The sequence below is a fragment of the Copidosoma floridanum genome, unplaced genomic scaffold, assembly GCF_036245765.1.
Source record: "Copidosoma floridanum isolate Cflo_tuat_1 unplaced genomic scaffold, Cflo_Japanese_pri ptg000014l, whole genome shotgun sequence".
Lineage (NCBI taxonomy): Eukaryota > Metazoa > Arthropoda > Insecta > Hymenoptera > Encyrtidae > Copidosoma > Copidosoma floridanum.
The window spans coordinates 8700366-8720718 of NW_028321891.1; the positions used below are offsets into that span (position 1 = coordinate 8700366).

At 34.9% G+C, this 20353-nt stretch overlaps 1 protein-coding gene across 1 annotated transcript in view; it reads right to left on the bottom strand.

Annotated features, from left to right (window-relative positions):
- The window catches only part of LOC106638266 (uncharacterized), a 42493-nt gene extending 22358 nt beyond the window's left edge, over positions 1-20135 (bottom strand). Inside the window, exons 1-5 of the mRNA XM_089592132.1 lie at positions 19779-20135; positions 14486-14694; positions 8694-8829; positions 7061-7194; positions 776-1040 (exon numbers count right to left, since the gene is read on the bottom strand). Of these exons, the coding sequence (XP_089448258.1) occupies positions 776-1040; positions 7061-7194; positions 8694-8829; positions 14486-14694; positions 19779-19878 (844 nt within the window). The 5' untranslated portion in view covers positions 19879-20135. The remainder of the gene's footprint in view (positions 1-775; positions 1041-7060; positions 7195-8693; positions 8830-14485; positions 14695-19778) is intronic.
- Between the last annotated feature and the right edge of the window lie 218 nt (positions 20136-20353).

The following is a 20353-nucleotide window of genomic DNA, read 5'->3' on the forward strand; positions in this document are numbered from 1 at the left end:
TTAATACTAATATTTTTAGCATCAGAATAATTATTAATATCGCTAATGGAGACCATTTTACAGAATAAAATGTTTATTTCATTAAGGATTTTGTTTGTACACAAGGATTAAATAAAAAGGTTGATCTCAGTGCATTTAATATTGTATTAAATTAAATTACTCTGCATTTGTTTGAATAAAAACATGGTAAAAATTGGGGATTCAACCAATGCGTGCATATTTTATCGCAGTGAATGAGCGTAATCCTATCAATGAATAATAATAAAGAGAAATCTTCTTATGTGGACGACTGTTGAATCGTGTATATTCACTGCTAAGTGAAATAAAAAAATTGAATGTATTTATTTTACGTATCTGCTATCAACTTATGCAGCATGTCAGCTGGTTAACACGATGATTCGAACACAATTAAATTACATATTGAGAGAGTGGGTATTATTTTACGTGATCTCCATACTTTCTGCATCTGATCAGAAAAATTGACAGCACTTTCCTCGGTAAAATAAAAATTTTCATGCCTCTTCTCCCCCTGAGGCACGGACCAAGATGGTAAGAACAGGGGTAAGAAAAACATCACGTCACGCCTGAGGGAATAAAGACAAGATTTCCCCGGACGTCAAATCAGAGCAGTTTTCTCAAACGCCACTGCTTCCGCTTGGGTACACATCACACCACCCTCCCTGCTCCTTGGTAAAAAAAAGGGAAACCCACCCCATACTGTCTAACACATATTTTACAGCGTAATAATCTTACGTTATACGAGAAATATACATACCTGCGTTGTTGTCGTTCCTCACGTGGCTCTGCGCTCGTGTCTCCCGGCTCTCCAGTGGCTGTTTGAAGAAGCTACTGTCGCCGATGACCCGATGCTCCTCGACGCGCTTGTACACCAGTGGTATGGTGGCGATGCACTTAAAGTGGATGTCACCGTGCAGGAAGTGGCTTGGCTTTACCTCAAACTTTAGACCAAGTTTTTCGATTTCCAGGCCATTTTTGTCCATTCGGTGGCTGCGGGGACCAATCGTCTTGTTATCCGTGACCTGCGACACAGAAAAATGACCGATGGTTTGTTGTAAAGTATATACGGGCCATAGCTTCGTTACAATTATTACTGATATTGGAATGCGGCACTTAAAAGTACTTCGAGATGCGCTTGACGAAGTGCAGTTGATTTGATTCAATGCTGTAATTACTTTTTTTTGTTATATTCCTATGGATGTCAAAAGGGCGCCCAAGTGTTGCACAACTAAAAGTGAGTATATATGGAATCGATATAAAAGATCTGGAGTAGATAACGAAATATCTCTGTTCGTTAAAAGTATGACAATTGAAACTTATAATTGAATTGGGTCAACTGCAAAAAAAAATAGGACATTCAAAAGTAGAGCCACTCATGAAAAAATATGCAATCTAACAATATGAACCAGTAATTGTCAGATAATTTTAGCTTCAGCTAATATTTTCTCATTGATTAAATATCATGAAAATATTTTATTTTAGAAGATACTTTTATGCATTTGTCTTTAGTGTATGCACACACAATAAAGTGCACAAAGATAAAAAATCTTCATCTTTATCAGAGACTCTATTTCTTGTCAGCGTCTAGCAATCGTGAATTCTGTCTGTGACTGCTTCACTATTGTACAGATTCATCAACATACAACGATATACGTTGAAAAAATCGATGCGAGCCATTCTCATTTAGAGAATCAAGTATTGTCGCCACCGATGCTCATATCTGCATAGATGTATACAAAATGGATTAAAGTTACGAGCAATTAGGACAAGCTACTGTACATATACACTCCCTCTTACACCTTCCGTAAGCCCACACCTCAAGTAGATTAAACTGAAAAAATAACAAAAACAACTGGAGCATGAACAATGCATTAAAGGTTTACGTACTACAATATAAATGAGATTTCCATGATGCAAATGATTGTAACCTTTCAACTGAATTTTTAACCTAAATAATAAGTGCTACAATCCTGTTAACCGTCATACACATTTTTTTTACATAAGTCTATAAACTTTAAAAGTTTGCTTGCTACTGAGCCAAATTATATTTTTGCTTTCACAAATAAGAACAGATTAAAGATCAAACATTAAAGTATAGTAAAACCATACATTTTGTCGTACGTACCTCACTCGTTAATTCAATACAAGTTACAAAAGCTTATGCCAAACAATACTAAATATTACTATAGCGATTACAGGGAGGTAATAGTCAAGCAGTTACCGATTAAGACCAGATATTAAGTAGAATAACTATGCCTTTGGTCAGCCAAATATTTTTTACCACAAAGACGTGGCTTTAAAGTTCACATCTAACAATAAAATATGTTTAACGTTGAAAAATAGGAAAATTATGACACTTAAGTATGAAAACTAGATATAAAGTAGTGCAGCCATGCGTTTGATCAGCCATGGATGTTTCGTAGTGTGAGCACACACTCTGAAAACTTACGACCATTAATACATGAAATATTTCTATTGAAACTAATAATTATGTGGCAATTTAAAATTTTAATGAGAAATTAAGTAGTACAACCATGTGTTTGGTCAGACTGATCTTGTTTGTGCATATAAGTAGGAGGTTTAATAGAAATTTTCATAACTGATGCACAATTTTTCGGGGGCAATCACGGGGATGTTAACTCAGGATGCTTGCAAAGTTATGACCAAGTGATTCTTGTGATAGTCCAGAATAAATACACTGCAGTGACAAACGTTATTTTTCATACTAATGGCGCAGTAAACGTCCAAATGTTGAAAAAAAAAAAAAAAAAAAAAAACATTTAAGGTAGGACAAAATTTTTATTCAACTATATAATGCTATATTTCTTCTTTTGCAAAATAGAACAGAGTAACTATTAAATATCAAAACCAGACATTGAGTAGAACAGATAAGTGTTTAGTCAGACGTGCATTCTTCGCAAAACAAACGGGAATTTGGGTAATTCATGCCTAAAAATATATATAATCATGTAACAGCAACTAAAAATAGTTAGGAAGTACAACATATAATCTAGATGTCAGGTAGCGCAATCGTGTGTTTAATTAAACGTGCCTTTTTTTACGACAAACGCAAGACTATAAGCAATAGTGAAACATGATATTTTCATTACAGTTGATACAAGGCAAAAGTCAAGTAGTTCAGTTATGCAAATAGTCAGACATGCCCTCCTTATAGAATTAAGATTCATAAGCATAACTTTTTTTTTATTATCGTAGCTATACGCCCGGCTCTTATTAAGGGCACTACTCTGGGCACTGAGCACTTGAAAAAAGAAAGGAAGAGGGATGGGAGGCCTTTCATTACAGAAAGGGGGTAGGAAAAAATGGGAAATTTTTCTACAAATAGATTGCCCATCCCCTTCTCGCATTGCGAGGTGAAAAAGCACATGTGAAAATGCACAGAGGACTTACTCGAAAAAGTTGCACTAACCGGGAATCGAACAGCGGTCTTCCGCGTGCCTATAAGCATATCTGTTCGTGGTTGAGCCTCAATAATTGGAAGCTGTTTTTCTGATAAAACAAAATACATCATCAAAAATGAAGAAGTTGAAATTTTCACAAGTACACTCGATTTCATCTTATTCAAAGATTTTCTTGACTTATTAAACGATCAAGGACATAAACTCTTTTTATGATATCGAAGAAAAGCAGAATTTAGTTTCAAAAGCAAGCGAAAGAAGGAAAGAAGAAGGATGAGAAGGACTTTTGAGTTTGACGATCTTCAGAAAACTTGATGACACGGATTACAACCTAATTTTCTCGTTATTTACCTGAAAAAATCGAAAAAAAAGAAGTTTTTATCATAAATTATTTTAATCGGTTAATAAGTGCTAATTCTTATAACTTCCACGTGATTAATGTCTATATCCCTAAATCTTTCTTACTTTTAAATTCTAAAAATTAACTGCTTTAACATTGACACCACTAAATTTTTGTTTTTCCATGTTTACATATGAATTAGTTTTCTTTTTTTTTTTTTGAATTACTATGCATAACGTTTATACGTTGTTCATAAATTTCTGTCTCTTTGTGGCACACGATAGAATCAGTTTTAATAAATTGTCTTTCTCTGCTTTCAACTTCAAAACCATTTTTCCAAACAACCAACAATAAATGCTTTACTCTGCTTATTGCCGAGCTTTCAGTCCTTATCTCCCAGCTAGGAGAATGTAATAAAGTCACACGTAGCGCTTGTATTTCAGAGAAGGAGAGGGACGAAAATGTATTCTATGATAGGAGAACTTTCATTTGAGCCATGCACGCATTGCGATCGTGTACAGCAAACTTTTACCTGGAAAATAGTTTAAGCTCTACCGCTTCTGGGCATAGCGCGTTCTGGTTTTGGGGTTTTGGGGATAGGAGAAGTAACTCATAAGCGCAGTAGCAATTGTATGTACTTATTATACGTGTACTAGCTATCTGATGATTATAAAAAAAATCATAACTGGATGTTTCAAACAGAGGAATTTATAGCAATAACTCCAAGTTTTTGTATAAAAAAGATTAGATTTTCAATAGCCATAAAGTTATACTAATTACATGACGTACGTCATATAGCAGTCTTTTATTTTAGTAAAAGGGTTCAATTTCTCGATACAGTGATGAGAAAAAATTACACTTAAAACTACTGGTGTTGAGATACTGGAATAAATTGGAATAAATGTCGGCCTTACAATCCGAAACTACAATTTTCTTATCCTTATTATCCTTATCCCAGAGATTAAGTAAAATAATAGAAGCTTTATCTAGCTGTAGTTATTATTTTTTTGCGTCATTGTAATGATTTTACTCTATAAGACTTCTTCTTTCGTATGATTCTTTGCTGTACTTTCAACTGATTGCCAACCATTATGTGTTAGAACCTAGTTTTAAAACTATATTTTTAGATTACGGTTAGTTTCTTCCACAAAGTGGAATGACGTGTAAGCATGAATGTCACTATTACTTTTAGTGACAGCAAAATTTGTGTGTCAAAATTTTCGGATTGCCGGTCATTACGAGAGCTTGTTAGAACACTCTCCTCGCATACTAAGTGTCAAAACGTATGGCACAAAAAATCTGAAATTCTTTACTTTTTTGATAATAACTAAAAATGTATATTTAACTGTACACTTTGCTATCGTAAAGTTATGTGGAATCAGCGGTTTGTATCGAGAAATTACATCAAATATGTTTGTGTACGTACATAGGTACTGATGAATTTAATAAGCGCTGAAGAGAGTTTGTAATGTATTTCAATATAATTGATTGAATACTCTCAATCAATTTAAAATTTCTCGTTAAATCAATATGCGTTTTCCTTTGAAAATGAATTTGTACTTAAATAGAACGGGAAGCAACATTAAATAAGGTAAACATGACAGATATGTGTAAACGAGTAACTTTTAATATTTATTTTACCAAACGTTACCAACGTCTGATTAAATAGTGTACTCTTAATGTATTTGAATTGCAATGAAAATAGTGATGAATTTGTTGTTAGTGCAATGAATTTTCATAAACAACTTATTATGAAGGTTTTCTGTGGCATTGAAGTGACGTAAATGGAAAGTACGATGATGCTAAAATTAATTATCAAACGAATGGATACACCTATGAGAGTTGATACTTGGAAGCTTGATCCAATTACGCATACGATCAATGAAATGTATGAGGGTACGGATAAATCGTTTTCCACGATGTACGTAAACGTCTTTTTAGTGTAGAATACTTATTTCGTCGGCTGAGATGGGCAAAAGATTTTCTTTCTACATTTAGACCCTTTCTTTTGCACTCTTTCTCTGTTTTCTTATCCTTGTATGGGGTACAAAAAGTTCATGTATTGCTGGATACAACGATTATGTGTACAGGGACGTGTATACAAATGAAAAATAATGATTACTTTACATTTTTACAGTTTTTATAATATCAGTATAAGTTACGTGCGATAGCATATAGCTATGCGTCCGTGTGTCCCTCCTAATTTGGGCCTCAAAGAATAGAAAAGTTAGAGTGGATCTTAGAGCTAGTGAAAGCTTAAATCTACGAGTGGATAGGGAAAAATCAGTGAATCGCAACGGAATGGAAAGGTTTTCTTATTTTTTTTCTTGACACACTTTTGACTAAAAATGTTGTAATCTTTTTCGCTTACATGTCTGCCTACTCGCTGAAAAGTGAATTTATAATGATACTTGCAATACCGTTTGATTTATTTATCTTGTTTTGTCTAACAGAGGACTGAAAAAATTATTCCGTATTTTCCTGTGATATAATTTAGATTTAAAAAGTAACCTGATTCCACTTTTGATTAAGTAATACCGGTACTTTTAATTATATGAGCGGTATATGACTAATCAAAAATTTATTTACTCAATTTATTCAAACCAACTATACCCGTGACGATTATGTGTACACGTATACTCTTTTCACAAGTATGTGTACGAATTGTTGGAAATTGAATTTTATTAGTTATAGAATATATGTACAAAATGTCAAAAAAATTTTCAAATATCCATAATAAGCCGAAAATTAACGTCAGACTGTTGTATGAAAAACAGAAATAACCAGTCACTAAATGTGCGCGAAAAAACTTAGCTTTTCATGTAGAAAATACGAGAGTTTCCGAGTTTTTATCGGAATAAAAGATTAATTGTAAAATGAATGACGTTGAGATATTTTTATAAATTAATATTGAGTTTGTAGGGAAAACGACAATATTTGGATCACGCTTGCAGTGATTAATGTAGCCTCGAAGACATTGATAGGTTGATCTTTAGTTACGAAAAATAATTAATCGCAATAATGAATAATCGAAGGCTTCCGTCATACCAACAAGCTCCGCTTCCTGAAAAATGATGAACCTTACGCCTATACGTCGATTATTTAGAACATTTTCGAACGAAAAAAATGTGTCAGTCACCCTATCTATTTTTAATGATAAAAAGTGAAAAAACAAGGGGGACATGGTACATAGAGGTAATAGATCGTGGCCCGTATAGCTGTGGTTGCGCGGGGCTGAATTAACGAGGCAGTGCTGATGGCCTGGTATAAATTAATGACTCACCTCGATGTTGTTGATGAACCACGTTAGAGTGGCGTGTGGCTTCGACGGGGCTGACGTGCAGTTCATGCGCACCAGGTCGCCCAGCTGGTACTTCGACTTGCCCCCGCTGATTATCGGCCCGTCCTTCGGCAGCACTGCAGCGGTACCAGGAGAACAATGAATCAGAAAACGCCACAGTGACTTAAAATGCTTGTAGATGAATTAAGCAAGTGTGAGTTTTAATATGTAGTATAGGTGTAGCTCTGATACAAAACCTGTTTTTTTTCTCTTGTTTTCAAGCATAACATTTTTGAATTGCAGTAATGGTGCGTACAGGTTCTCGATACTTTTAGAATACTTTTTTGCATTTTGAAAGGAGATTACAAGTATGCCACTACGTATGCTTCCTAATGTGTTTCTTTTTTCAGCTGCAATATTCGACCAACACTACTACTGAGCCTTTCAAGAAAAAAATGTTAACGTAAGCGAGTCATGTATTCAGTTACACAAACTCACAGACGCACATGTATGGTTCTCAAATCGACATCTGATTTTTGAATCAATATTTCTTAATTACGAATTGATTTTCCAATTTACAAATAATAAGAAAAGGAACTGTGTTTTAATATTTCCAACTCAAAGATTACCCAAAAGTGTATTGACAAAAGAAAAATGAACTATAATTGGAATTAAAGACTTTGAGGTGGATCAAAAATTAAAAATTGTTGGTAAAGTATAACATCTCGTTTACTTGTGGACATGATTAAGTTCGCCTGAATCGTTACTCTCACGTATTTTCCAATAAAAGAACAAAAATCTCAAGTCGTAAATTATTGACAATGGATAAAATGGCAGTCTAATTTTTTCCACGCGAGCACACACCAACAAGCACATACATGTACACAAACAGATTTTTTTTTTTTTTTTGTATTAGGACCCACGTGAGAACTTGCTCTCAGAGAGTCATTTGCATTAATTAACTCTGCTTCACCGGAAATGATTCCCTGTATCGCTTTAAAGGCCAGCCAACATCAGCATAAGGTGCCAAAAATTTCCCATATTCTCACCAACGTCACGGTTAATTTGAATATTATCGATGGGTTATCGTTCGTGGAAAGAAGCAAAACGACAAAAACTTAGTCGTTTCTCCTCCATTATCCAACCTTTATGCAAATCGATAAGAGCTTACATTGAAAAGGACACTATAAGAGAGAAAAAGTCCGATAATAAAAGAGAGAGGTAGAGAATGTCGCACCACCCACGAGATGAGAAAAAAAAATTTTTTAACTCTCCGATCAGCAATTTCACACACAGCGATAAGTGTATGAGAAAGGAGGAATAATTGCTCGTTATCCCTTTGAATGAATGCGAAACCCAACAAACACCGAGAAAGAGAGAAAAAAACTTGCAGAATGTCGAAGATACCCTGATTAAACGTCGTGGTATACACACGTATAAGTGTAACGAGAGAGATTTATGCGTATTAGTATCCTGCATCACGTAACCTCCTTTGTTGCATGCAAAGTAAGTATAGTAAAAATTCATGAAGGTAGTAGATATGAGGAAGTTAATCTCCAAGTTCTTTTTCTTCCTCTTGCATTTAAACTTATGTGTGGCATGTACGTTTATGCTCATAATAAGCGGGTATACTGACCGACTACGACCAAATCGCTGTGGTCCGAAATAGTGTCGAAGGCAGGCGCTTCGCCGGACACCTCACACCTGTACCGGCCACTGCTGTCGAGGTTTACTCGGTGGATGGCGACCGAACGTTCCGAGGAGCTGTGTTTCTGAAAAATAAAAACGAAAACGTACTAAGATAGAGGTAGAATGGAAGAGAGTGATTTTTTAAAATTGTAAAAGAGACTTTTCGATCATTTACAACGTAAATGGTAAAAATGTCGAACGTGTGTCTGTATTTCTTGACACATCTTAGAGAATTCCGAAGATCAATGTCATATATTCTTATTCTATAAAATGAGGAAAAAATTGTTTGTGCAAAATAGTTTTGTAGTAAGATCACAACGTTTCCCTAATAAAATGAGCTATGAATAATGATACTAATCTGTAATTATCAATTTTGAGTTTATACTTACTCAGAAGCAGGTGTTGTAAGACTACCACTGAGTGATACACAGAACGAGGAAGTGTGTTTGTAAGAGTAAAAATGTATGTGCAAGTCTTATTTTGAATGATTCTTTCAATTGAAAGCCAATGCATCAGTTCTACCCCAGTACAATGAGAAGAAATCAATCCTCAGTTTGTTTTGGACACAAAAATCGCAGTGTTCAATTTCTGTAGGTATACAGAAATTCTTTTTATACTGTGACGTAGATACAAAACGTTGATTTATATTTCATGCAGAATTTAATACATTAATCTGACGCTTTGATAACTATGGGTAAAATGGAATGCTGGTAATATATTTTACAAGTATTTTGTAATACAAGCTCCTCGTATCCAGGATGCTCGTACATAAATTCAATTGTATGCTAAAATTAAAGTATCAGACGCCAAACTAGGGCGATTTTATATGGCATGAAACGCATTTAACTTCATTACAATTCAACAAGTGGCTAAATTAAACAGTAATTTAATATTTAATCAAGTACTGCCACAATTTTACCAAATAGATAAGAAGTATATGGTTATACAACACATGAATGTGTTAGCTTTTTACAAGCTTACTTTAATTCTTTCATATTAATATCAAGTGTTTTACTAATTATTCATAAACAGTAAAATTTATTACCCGAGGAGAGCTTACATTAGTAAAGAACAAATTTGCAATTTCAATCTTTATCCACTGAACAGCCAAATATTTTTATCAGTGGATGCCCTTCTTGCTCCTCCCATTCAACAATGTCTGGCTCTCTACCAAAATCCCTACATTTCTGGCTTGTACGAAAGCTTGATCTTCCACTGTCAGAGGCCCACACTTTCATCGCACATATATTACAGTAGAGAAACGTCTTCCTCCTCATTGCAAATATTTTTCTCGAGCAACTGCAAAAATCGTCGTTTCTCACCAACTCATAACCTCGGACTAGCCATCCTTAGGGGGGAGAGGAAACCGCAAAAGTGAAAGCAAAAAGAGACAGAGCCTCCATAAACTAATGGAACGTGTCCCTGCACATTCTTATCTGCTCGACAAGCGAAAGTGTGGGGCTGGCCGCTGGTTCTTTCCCACCCCCTACTCTCACTACCACCACCTTCTTCTCAACCAGTCACACGTACAGATAAGGATGAGAGTGTTGCTGCAGAGGAAAATTACGAGGTTCCAGGCATTTTAGAACAGAGGACGCGCCCGCTGCTATATTCTGCGTCTACCGTTTACTCGTTCTGCTTTTTCCCTGATAGCCTTATCCCCCACCCCTTGTCTTTTTTCTTTACTGTATCTCAATTGGAGTGTGTATGCGTGCAAGGAAGGCAGGCACTGACTGTTGATGCTTCGGGAGAGCAAAAAAGTAGAATGACTCAGAAAAGTCCTCGATCGAAAGACGAGAGTTTGCCACCCAAATTAACCATCGAATCACGTACTTGACTTTCTTCCTCCTAAGGTGCGCCTGTTTTCTCTCACTGCTGCTGTAAATGTCTGAACTTTTTTCTATTATCACTTTTTCCAATAAGTATCTCTCTTGTACTGCTCTGGTCTTTGGCTCTCAGAGGACTAGAAGTGTAGTAATTATACAAGAAGCGAGATGTACGAGTAATGGCCAAGGTAATCAGTTTTAAATGCACTATGAATTGTCCAACTCTATTTCTAAATATATGTATGTATAAATTATTAATTTATGTTTTTTTTTCTTTAACAAACGTATACTGGATCAACTATGATCACGTTACATTTATATCCAGCAAGTATTCTACTTATTGTTCTAGACATATATTTTATTTTTTTATTCGATAATAGTATGCATAGGAGTTTTCATCAATACACGATAGAGTCATTTATGAACGAAAGATTTCTTACAATTTCTGAATGCTTTTAAAGGAGTTACTTTGGTTGTAATTTATTAAAAATTTTACTTTTTGCCTTTTTAAAATTTAAACGTTAAAAGTATGAAGTTTAAATTATTTGCTGACATTTTTTAGAAAATTTTAATGCAAGAATTAAGTACACCGCGTGCCAACGAAAGTGCACAATTGATAGTATGCTTTATGAGAAATATGTCACTGAAAAAATTTCATTTAAAACACAAGAAAAAGCTAACAACGACAACAATTCGAAACTTCCAGGTACAGCAAAATTTTTTACAAATTATTGGTCCAAATTCTTTATAAGAAATGAACCGTTTTTAGAATGCGGTCAGTGTACGTCTGAAATTTCATTATCTTGGAGAAAATAGTACAGTGGGCGTTTTTTAAACTACACATATGCCAATTGTCTGCAACACGTATGAAGCTCATTGGTTGCAGAAATAATCGATGATTGGTGGAAAATTTCGTGCAATGATACTTTATTTTACAGAGATCAATATCACGGCATCCTCTCCGCAATAAATAAATCCGTTATGTTGCTGTGCAGCTTAAACAAAGGGCATAGCACGTAATGAAATATCCATAAAAAATCGGGAACGGCAAATTTTCAGATACCCCGCACTAGTAGTTTATTCCAATTCAGAGGGTCAGTTGAAAATCAATGCACGCCATGTGTCCAACAACAGTAGCAGTTGTTACAAGAGTTTCAGTGTTTGTATACATACATTTAGCAAATGGCCTACATAATCTTAATGTTATTTTTACTTTGTTATAATACATGTTTCAAAAAAGTTCCTCATGGCCTCAAGTAAAAAAACCCTCTATGTGGGTGTAAAAAGAGACAGGGATGGGTACATGCACGAGAAAGAGTGGCACATATGATGATGAGGATCAGCTCTCATTTTTCCCGGAAATCCAGTTCCTCGCTAAACTCTGGGCAAATATTATCTATTTGCTGGCACCCTATACTTTTGAAAGGTTGCACTGTATACACTAGTGATCAATTTTATAGAGTAAACTTTTGTCTTTGTATCTCTCCTTTTCTGTTTGAGAATACTTATGTACCCTGGGGTCTCTGCAATTTTACTTTTACTATAAACGAGGTCACGAAGTTGTTAAACAAAAAACAGGCCTAAACTATCCACACACACATACATGTACTGTACTGTGCACCCTGGCCGAGTTTATTATAACCCACGACTGTTTCAACAAAAGTTCAATATTATTGCCAAAGGCCACACGCGTACTTTAAATATTTTACAAAGTAATGGTATACCTGCGTTGTATCCATGCACAAAAACATATCAAGAATGACACATGATTGTGGATTTTAAGTTGGCTAACTATACTTATCTGTGGTTTAAGCTGCTAGCACACAGTATAGAAAAGATCAGTGGAACGATTAACGAGTAAATTTATTCTCAATTTTTCTCTTCTATACTTTTTTTCCCCTGAAAACTTCCAATTTTTTGTAGTGAATACTCTCAGTATAAATTTTACATAACTGTTTAACTTGCTTCGTTTAAAATGAAGCATGAGCAGGGATATTGGGATAAGTAACCACACATTTATGTATAAAAATAAACTGCCTGAACAAATCAACCAGTGAATACTTGAACTAAATTACCAGCACTAGAAACAAGTTGTAGTAATTTACATACACTCTGAGAGTAGTAAATTGAGCAGATCTTTGAGAAGTAAGCTTATTAATTGTTAAGATATTGGTAAAAGCTCAAGGCATTCACGACTACTATAAGCACTTGCTGTTTATTTAACTTTACTTTTCTAGAGTTTTTAGAAATAACTTTCTCTACAGATTGCAAGTGGGTATTCTGGCGTTAACAGGCCGTGTTTCGCTTTTCGATAACGCACGCAAATTCTGGCTTGTACCGTGTAGGTGGGTAGAGTTCGGATGACTAATAATTGCCTGGTTTCATCGGATCAGCGCAAAATTCGATTACACAGCGCTCTCCCAAGCGTGCAGGTATGCTCCCCCCCCTTACTCTTCAAACTAGTAAGTGGGGGACTAACGAGAAAGCCATCAAAACTCACGTGACGACGTAACTATATTAAATCGAGAAAGCTGCTTTGGAAAAATTTCGATCGCAAGTACTTGGAATCATGTGAACATTTAATACCCGTAAGTTGCATTTTGGGAGGAGGGAATAACATATTGCACCCGTTTAGTGATGGCATCGTTTGTAGTGTGGACATGATTTTACGTACATAATAAATTTCTATGTTAAAAATACCGTTATGTAGATCTAAGTCTATCATACACATAGTACACTAGAATTCATATTTTTTCACCCAATAGAGGAGTAGAGATTTTTTAAATCTCAATCATTAATTTTAAGGGCCAAGGGATAAAATCCTATTTGACCTCAACAAAAATGGTTGTAGTACACTGTTTTACATGAGTGGTTGACTAACATTAACCAGTAAAAGTAAATATTATTATATTGAATTCTAGTTACTGAATAAGTAAATAATTAGTAAAACAACAGTAAAATACTAAAAATAACAGTATTTAATAAAAACAATACTCCAAGAATAAATAATATCCAATGTAAAAGTGAAGATACACAGAGAGAGAGAGAGAGAGAGTTTTCCAGAATCCCACGATGACCTTTTAGAAAATTCAAAAATGAGCCATGCGTAAAAATAAGCTTATAAGTATCTCTGTCAATCAAAGATTAACCAAAGACAAAAGACAAGTCCGATTTAAAATTGAAAAGCTCCAATAATATGTATAGACTTGCAGCAATTTCGTATTATTCAGATGCCTTTTTGAACTGTATCATGAGTTTTAGCAAAGCTTTTATTAAATATAGTTTTATAATATATAATTTGAAAATTGGTCAGTAATCTTAATAACAAATCCATTACTGTAAATAAATAAGTGCAGAATGAAATAAAATTTGATTACACATACTGACGACTATCCATATTAGGTTTTTTTGTTATAACCCATTACAGGATCATGACAAGTAAAAACGAGAGAGATGCATATAATGCTGTCATGAATCTGTAGCTCTCGAAGTCTACTAGCATCAAAATGACATTTTAATGTACGTATTTTATTTTTTACCCTTTTTTCAGAACACAATATACCTTTAACGTAACACAATCATTTTTTTCCATAACACGTAAAAGCCCGCGTAATAATGCTCGTCATGAGAGTCTCCTTTCAGTTCTTAATGTTATACTTTGTTAAATCCCTCGCAACTGTCCCTTCTATAATCTGCTCTAACTATCTATTGTACTTAGCTCACTGCGGAGAAGATACTCGAGATGTGTGACTGCAAGAAAAGAGGAAAAAATAAAAAAACGAATAAAATAGCAAGAAAAATGAAAAGCTCCAGAAAAAAAGGACAATTCCCGGGGAAAAAATTGAAAATAATAATGAAAAGCTTTTTTTCAGCACCATGCTGTCACAGTATATAATGCATGAATTATACGTACGTCAACGTTGACGCCAGGAAGGGAAAAGACGTGGACGTCGGGTCGCTCGTTTGGCACGTAGCGATAAAACTCGTTGCCGTCCTTGTACCACTTGACCGAGTACAGGGGCTCCCCGTCCAAGTCGAACTCGCACTCCATCCGCACAGTTTGGTTTTGCACTACGTGCGTGGGTATCTTCAGGTTCGTCATCATCAGAGCCTCCACTGCATCTGTAAAAAGCAAAAATTAGTTTTTACTAGATTTTAAAGTATTTTTTATTAGTTGATGGTTTTTTTGTCAAATTACGAAAAATAGTATTGATTTTTCACTTTTCCCAAAGTGTGTGTATGTGGTTTGGTATTGCAAGATACGTGCCTTGGCATATTTCGTGGGACACGCTGGTGCATAAATGTTCAATAGTGTGTCTATAAATGTAAAGGCACGGCCGAGAAAGTTGAAGTACGTCGGAAAACTCATTATGTCTTTTTATTAAAATTTATTGATTCGGAGTAAACCGAGAAATAATGATATACCAAAGGAAATTTAAAAGAAGAGTTCCTTTTAAAATTCGCAGTTATACTTTGTATATAATAAGTCAAACAAGCTTTTCCATTATTGTTCTCAAAACATTGAGTACTGTACATTGACTTAAAAATTGAGGGAATCATGCATTGATTTTAATTTACTGTTTCCTAGGTTATTATCCTTTGTGGAGCTCAGCTAACTTATTATCTTTGATATTCCTTCTCCCTGTTGTCTCTCAAATGGCACAATACATACCATTCTTGGCTGATTAAAGAATAATTATTAACAATCCCTTTATCGTAACACCATTTTTTAAATAAAACCTGACTTTCAACTGAGAATTTACGAAAAATCACGCACACTGATGTCTGTAATTAATTTTCCATGTGAGAAGACTACCGTAAACTAATGACCATCCTTTTTTTTCGTTAAAATGAATATTTTTATAAGAAAAAAAAAGATGTGTCAAACGCAGCGTTGCGGTACTGTTGCTATTCAAAACCTAAAATACACATCCCACGTTTTCAACATTGAAGCCATCGTGTCAGTGGTGTCAAATGCTATTTCGGAGAAGAGAGACGAAAATTTTTTTGCTGACGAAAAAAAAAAATCATGAATTGTGGTACTCTAGTGCAACTTGCATTTGACACTTTCAAGCGTTGCGTTGGATGTGGGACGGAAAATTGAACGCAGAGAGAAGGCTTGCGCATTGTCAATATTTACTAAAGCACTTTGACTAAAATATAAAGAAGGCCACCGAAAAAGTGTGTAAACGCAGTTTTATTTACCAGGTGCACGGAGTATGTTGAAGAAATCAGAGAAAAAGTGTGGAATAGCGAATAGTTGCATAGATTGATTCAAGAGATAAAAACTACCAAATTTTTAAAAGCTTACCAGCATCACTCAATACATGCTTGGTGAGAACGGATCCTGATATGGTCGGACACGAGCGTCTATAATATGTGTCACACTATCATCACTGACAATGCAGTGATAGATAGCTGCGTACAGTTAGAGTAAAGACATACTGGAATAATGGATTGAAGAAAAAATTAATTCCTGTCTAGGAAAAACGAAACCCCCAAAGAGAAACTTAAAGCTCAGGACAATTATTTCACGAGCGTGCATGTATCGTATGTCGATGTAAAAATTCTTATTGGATAGTAAGAACAAAGAGAGGATTGGAAACTCCCTATAAAATCTACTTGCACAAAGCCTCTTTAACCTGAGAGTTTTCTTTACTTTTCTTTAGCTCTCGAGTGTGTGTCCACAATCCTATCATAATATTTGCAGCTAACAAAAAAAGAGGAAAAGTAACAGTGGATTTGTTTTTTCGAGGTGATTGATCGAAATCGAGTGTCAAGCCGATGAAGATAGTGCTTAGTGTGGAAAAGACATTATATGTTTCTATGAATAAATACAGTTCTGCATCGAACGGTGGATAATGTCGATACTAAGTATAGAGCCAGTGGCTTGAAAACTAGTTTGTTCCGGTACAAATAATGTATACATGCCATCAAATACAAAAGATACTGATAAGTTTCATTGTAGTTTATAAATCAGTTATTGTTAACTTCAAACGGTTCTGTTTGGAAATAGCATAACGCTGTGTGTTGGATTTTTGCTGAAACCTATATCACTATGTACTCTGTCAAGTATTAAATTTTTATAAAAATCGCGATGAAAAAAGATCAAATTTTGATTTGAGAAAAAATCAACTTTCGTATTTTTTAAATAGCTCACAATCACAAAATCAATGTACAAATTATTTGTTTCACCAAATTTTATAAAACTTAAAATTCTAACTGAGTCTTAAGGGTATCCTGTTTTAGATCGAGCACTTAAACAAATTATAAGTTCTTAACATTTATTGTATGAAATTCTTTTCAGGGAGTACATGAATTTCACAAAAAAAAAAAAAAAAAAAAAAAAAGAAGAAGCGAGTGTATTATGCGAGAAACATGTAGCACCAAACAGATGGAAGAATTTACAGCGACTTTGGGATACGTTAAACCCTATACATAAAAACACATGCAAGAAATAGTCGTATACGATAGGAAGAATATTGGATGAAGGTGAGCCTCTTGTTTTCGGTGGCTGTACATAAATATTGAGTGGAAGGAAGCTTAATCAGGACGATTTACAATAGGATCACATAAGGCTTGAAAACATACAAAGAAACAAAAGAAAAGGAAAGATACTTCATAACTCGATAAACGAGATAAATATTTTTTTCGATTAAAATATTAGCCATATCTGAAGAATCCACAATTTGGTAGTTGATATTCAATAGGGCGTAAATATATAATGCATTTAGTGATATTAATGAGATTACGAAAAGTTTAGAGCACCTGGGCTAAAGTTTGCGTATTAAGATTCCCACTGGGGAATATTATCACGCTCTTTTTCTCTCCTAAACGCGTCACAAGAACAGATTGTGGATTATATGCGAGTATGCAAATCGAATGAGTAAAGGTAAGTGTTTAAAACGAAAATTTGCAATTTAAAATCTTATCTGACCCTCATGGCTCGTCTTATACCCTTTTTACATCCACCCCTCTAAATATCATGATAAAGTCATCACCTCATTCATAAGCATTAAACTTCTCTAAAGTAGAGTGCCTACGTGTTATTTACTATGAAATTAGCTTACCAAATTTTTTAAAATTAAAAAAAGTGATTTGCAAATGCTTTATTAAACAAAGCAAAGATATTTATTGGTAAAAATTCATCCAAAAAAAAAAAAAAAATTGAAAAACACAAGGTGTGTGACAAAGAAAGACCCATATTAAATACAGTTACGAGCATATTAAACACTATCAATTTTCTACAGATCTTGTACGATCAAAGCTCTCCTATTTGTACGCAGAACCGCACATGCAAACCAACAGCTTATGCCCTGCAGCTTAGCAGAGGCAAGTACTCACCCGCACATATGAGAGTTCGAACATGCTTACACTTACAACTAGTTTTTGGCACGTGTTACGACTACCCTGCGTTGGTTCATATAGCCCCCTTCCCTCACAAGTAGGTGTAGGATAACGTGCGTGTACTCGTTCCCACGTAAGATCTCCTTTATAGGCTCTCCCAGCATAAGTAAATGTTTGCGTGCTATATTTATCGGTGTATACGCACACGCTGTCATCTAGCACATAAGTGAGCATGCGTGAGCGTATATTTAGGATTGCTTCGGAAAGGCTTGTGTGTATATGAGGGTTAACCTACCGATTTTTTAGGCTTTGAAAGGGAGAAGGCAGAAGTATGGTAAAATCAGAGAGGCATCAGATAACAAAATCTAAGACAAAGGAAAATGGTGGTAGACATGTGTAATGACGCGCCCAAATTATGTGTACTGCTGATAACGTTAGTATGCACTATTTATTGAGTCCGCCTTAAAAACGAAAGAAGTATCAGGTTGAGAGAATCATCAAAGAGTTATATTTTTTTCTCCTTTTTTTGTGAAACATGTACGTACGTCTGCCTGGCGCAATTGTTTTTTCAGGTTCTACACATGATAAAGAGTAGACCATGACAGCTACGTCCGTTGTCAAATATTATGAATGGGAACTAAAAACCTTTCATCCATTGGCTTTTACTGTGATTCCCAATTAACCGAGTACACGAGCTTATGCTCACAATGCTTAGCAATAATGTCATAAAAAGTAGTACAATTATACAGTACGTATACACAAGTATAAGACTGAAGGTCCCTTGTATTAAACGCACTAGTCAAGTCACGAGCCTTGCAAGTATTATTTATGAAAAAACACGAGTAAGAAACTTGACTTTACAGTAAAGAGTAAGCGCCTTATATAGCATGTTGTAATTTTTTGCCCTTCATAGGTATCACCATTTACCCGCAAGAGAAATCGATATCTGGGTTACTCGTGAGTTGCGTTACTCGAGAAATCCACGCCAGAACAGGTAACGGCAACGATTTTCATTGTCTGAATTTTCCCTCTACTCGCTTTCTTTTTACCTCTTGGGAAGTAAAAAAGATCCCACCCCTTTCGTCGACAGACTTGTTAGCAGCTACAGGATCAAACGAAATTTTCAAACTTCTCGATTCAGCGAGTTGAAAAGAGCTTTGAACAATTTTCTTTAATTTCGATTTGGATTAAATTATTTTTCTTCTCTTTTTTTCTCTCACACTTAACCCACAAACATAAAGTTAATGTCTATTACTTTTTTAAACAACAAAGTTTATTGAACTGAAAATGAATCTGGCTAAAAAAAAATTTTCTTATAATCATGGATAGTACGTATTTTTCACTCTGTCTTAACTTACTCTTTTCATCACAAACTGAAAGAAAACGACGCAACGTTCTGAGGAAAATGAAATATTGACGAAAGTATTTTGAAGACCATTTAACTATGACAAAAGTTTCCCTAAAAAAGTAGCCTTACCCAGTACATATTTTTTACAAAATAAGAGCAAATTAATAAATATCTTTCTAAAGCAGTTTCCATCATTGTACGCCTCAAAAATCCAACGGACGCTCACAGAGCAGAGAGAAATAAATTACAATGAATTTTAGGGAAAAACTCAATGACTTAAGTACCATAGATACATTTTCTCTGTACATCTACGAAATAAAGCACGTAAACGATGACTATAATTGAGCTTGATTGGCCATAATTACGATAGGCCATAAAACCGTATCTTCTCATTTCATATTTCATGGTAACGACGATGATGAAAACAACCCAGTACAACAATAAAGCCACATCAAGAAGAACAGGAGCTGCTCCAAGTTTTTCCTTAGCCCCGATTCTTTTAGATACAAACCTAAGAGCCACGTAGCACAAAGCACCAGTAGCGACAATAGCCATCTCCTTGTCGTGCCGCTCACGTTGATGGTGAATATCGTCCCAACTTCACTCCTCATCTCTTCTGTTTATGATTATTGTCTCGATTCCCTTGCGTCGTCCTCTTCAGCGTCTTTGTCTACTACGATAATGACAGCTGTCCAAAAATACTGGTTTCTGCTGACCCAATAATACGCACACATTTAGGAAGTTTTATTTTAGGGACACTACAGCCACTTGACACATCATCACATGATATACACCACGTTAGAGCACTACGTTTGATATACATTTTTCTGATGCCTCACATGTGCTCGTATGGATCTCAAAATGTGGGAAAAATTCACAATGAAAACGAAAATAATGAAAAAAAAAAAAAAAAAGAACATTAGCCAGTGTCACGTTGTGCACAACTTGAAAACTGGACTGGTTTATATCGCTAATCAATTTTAATTACAATGTTTTGTTGAGTAGCTTTCTGCAAATGTCACAGAGTACTATAATTTACAAGGCAACTTTCGTTCTATGGACTACACTGTAAATATGAGACACCAA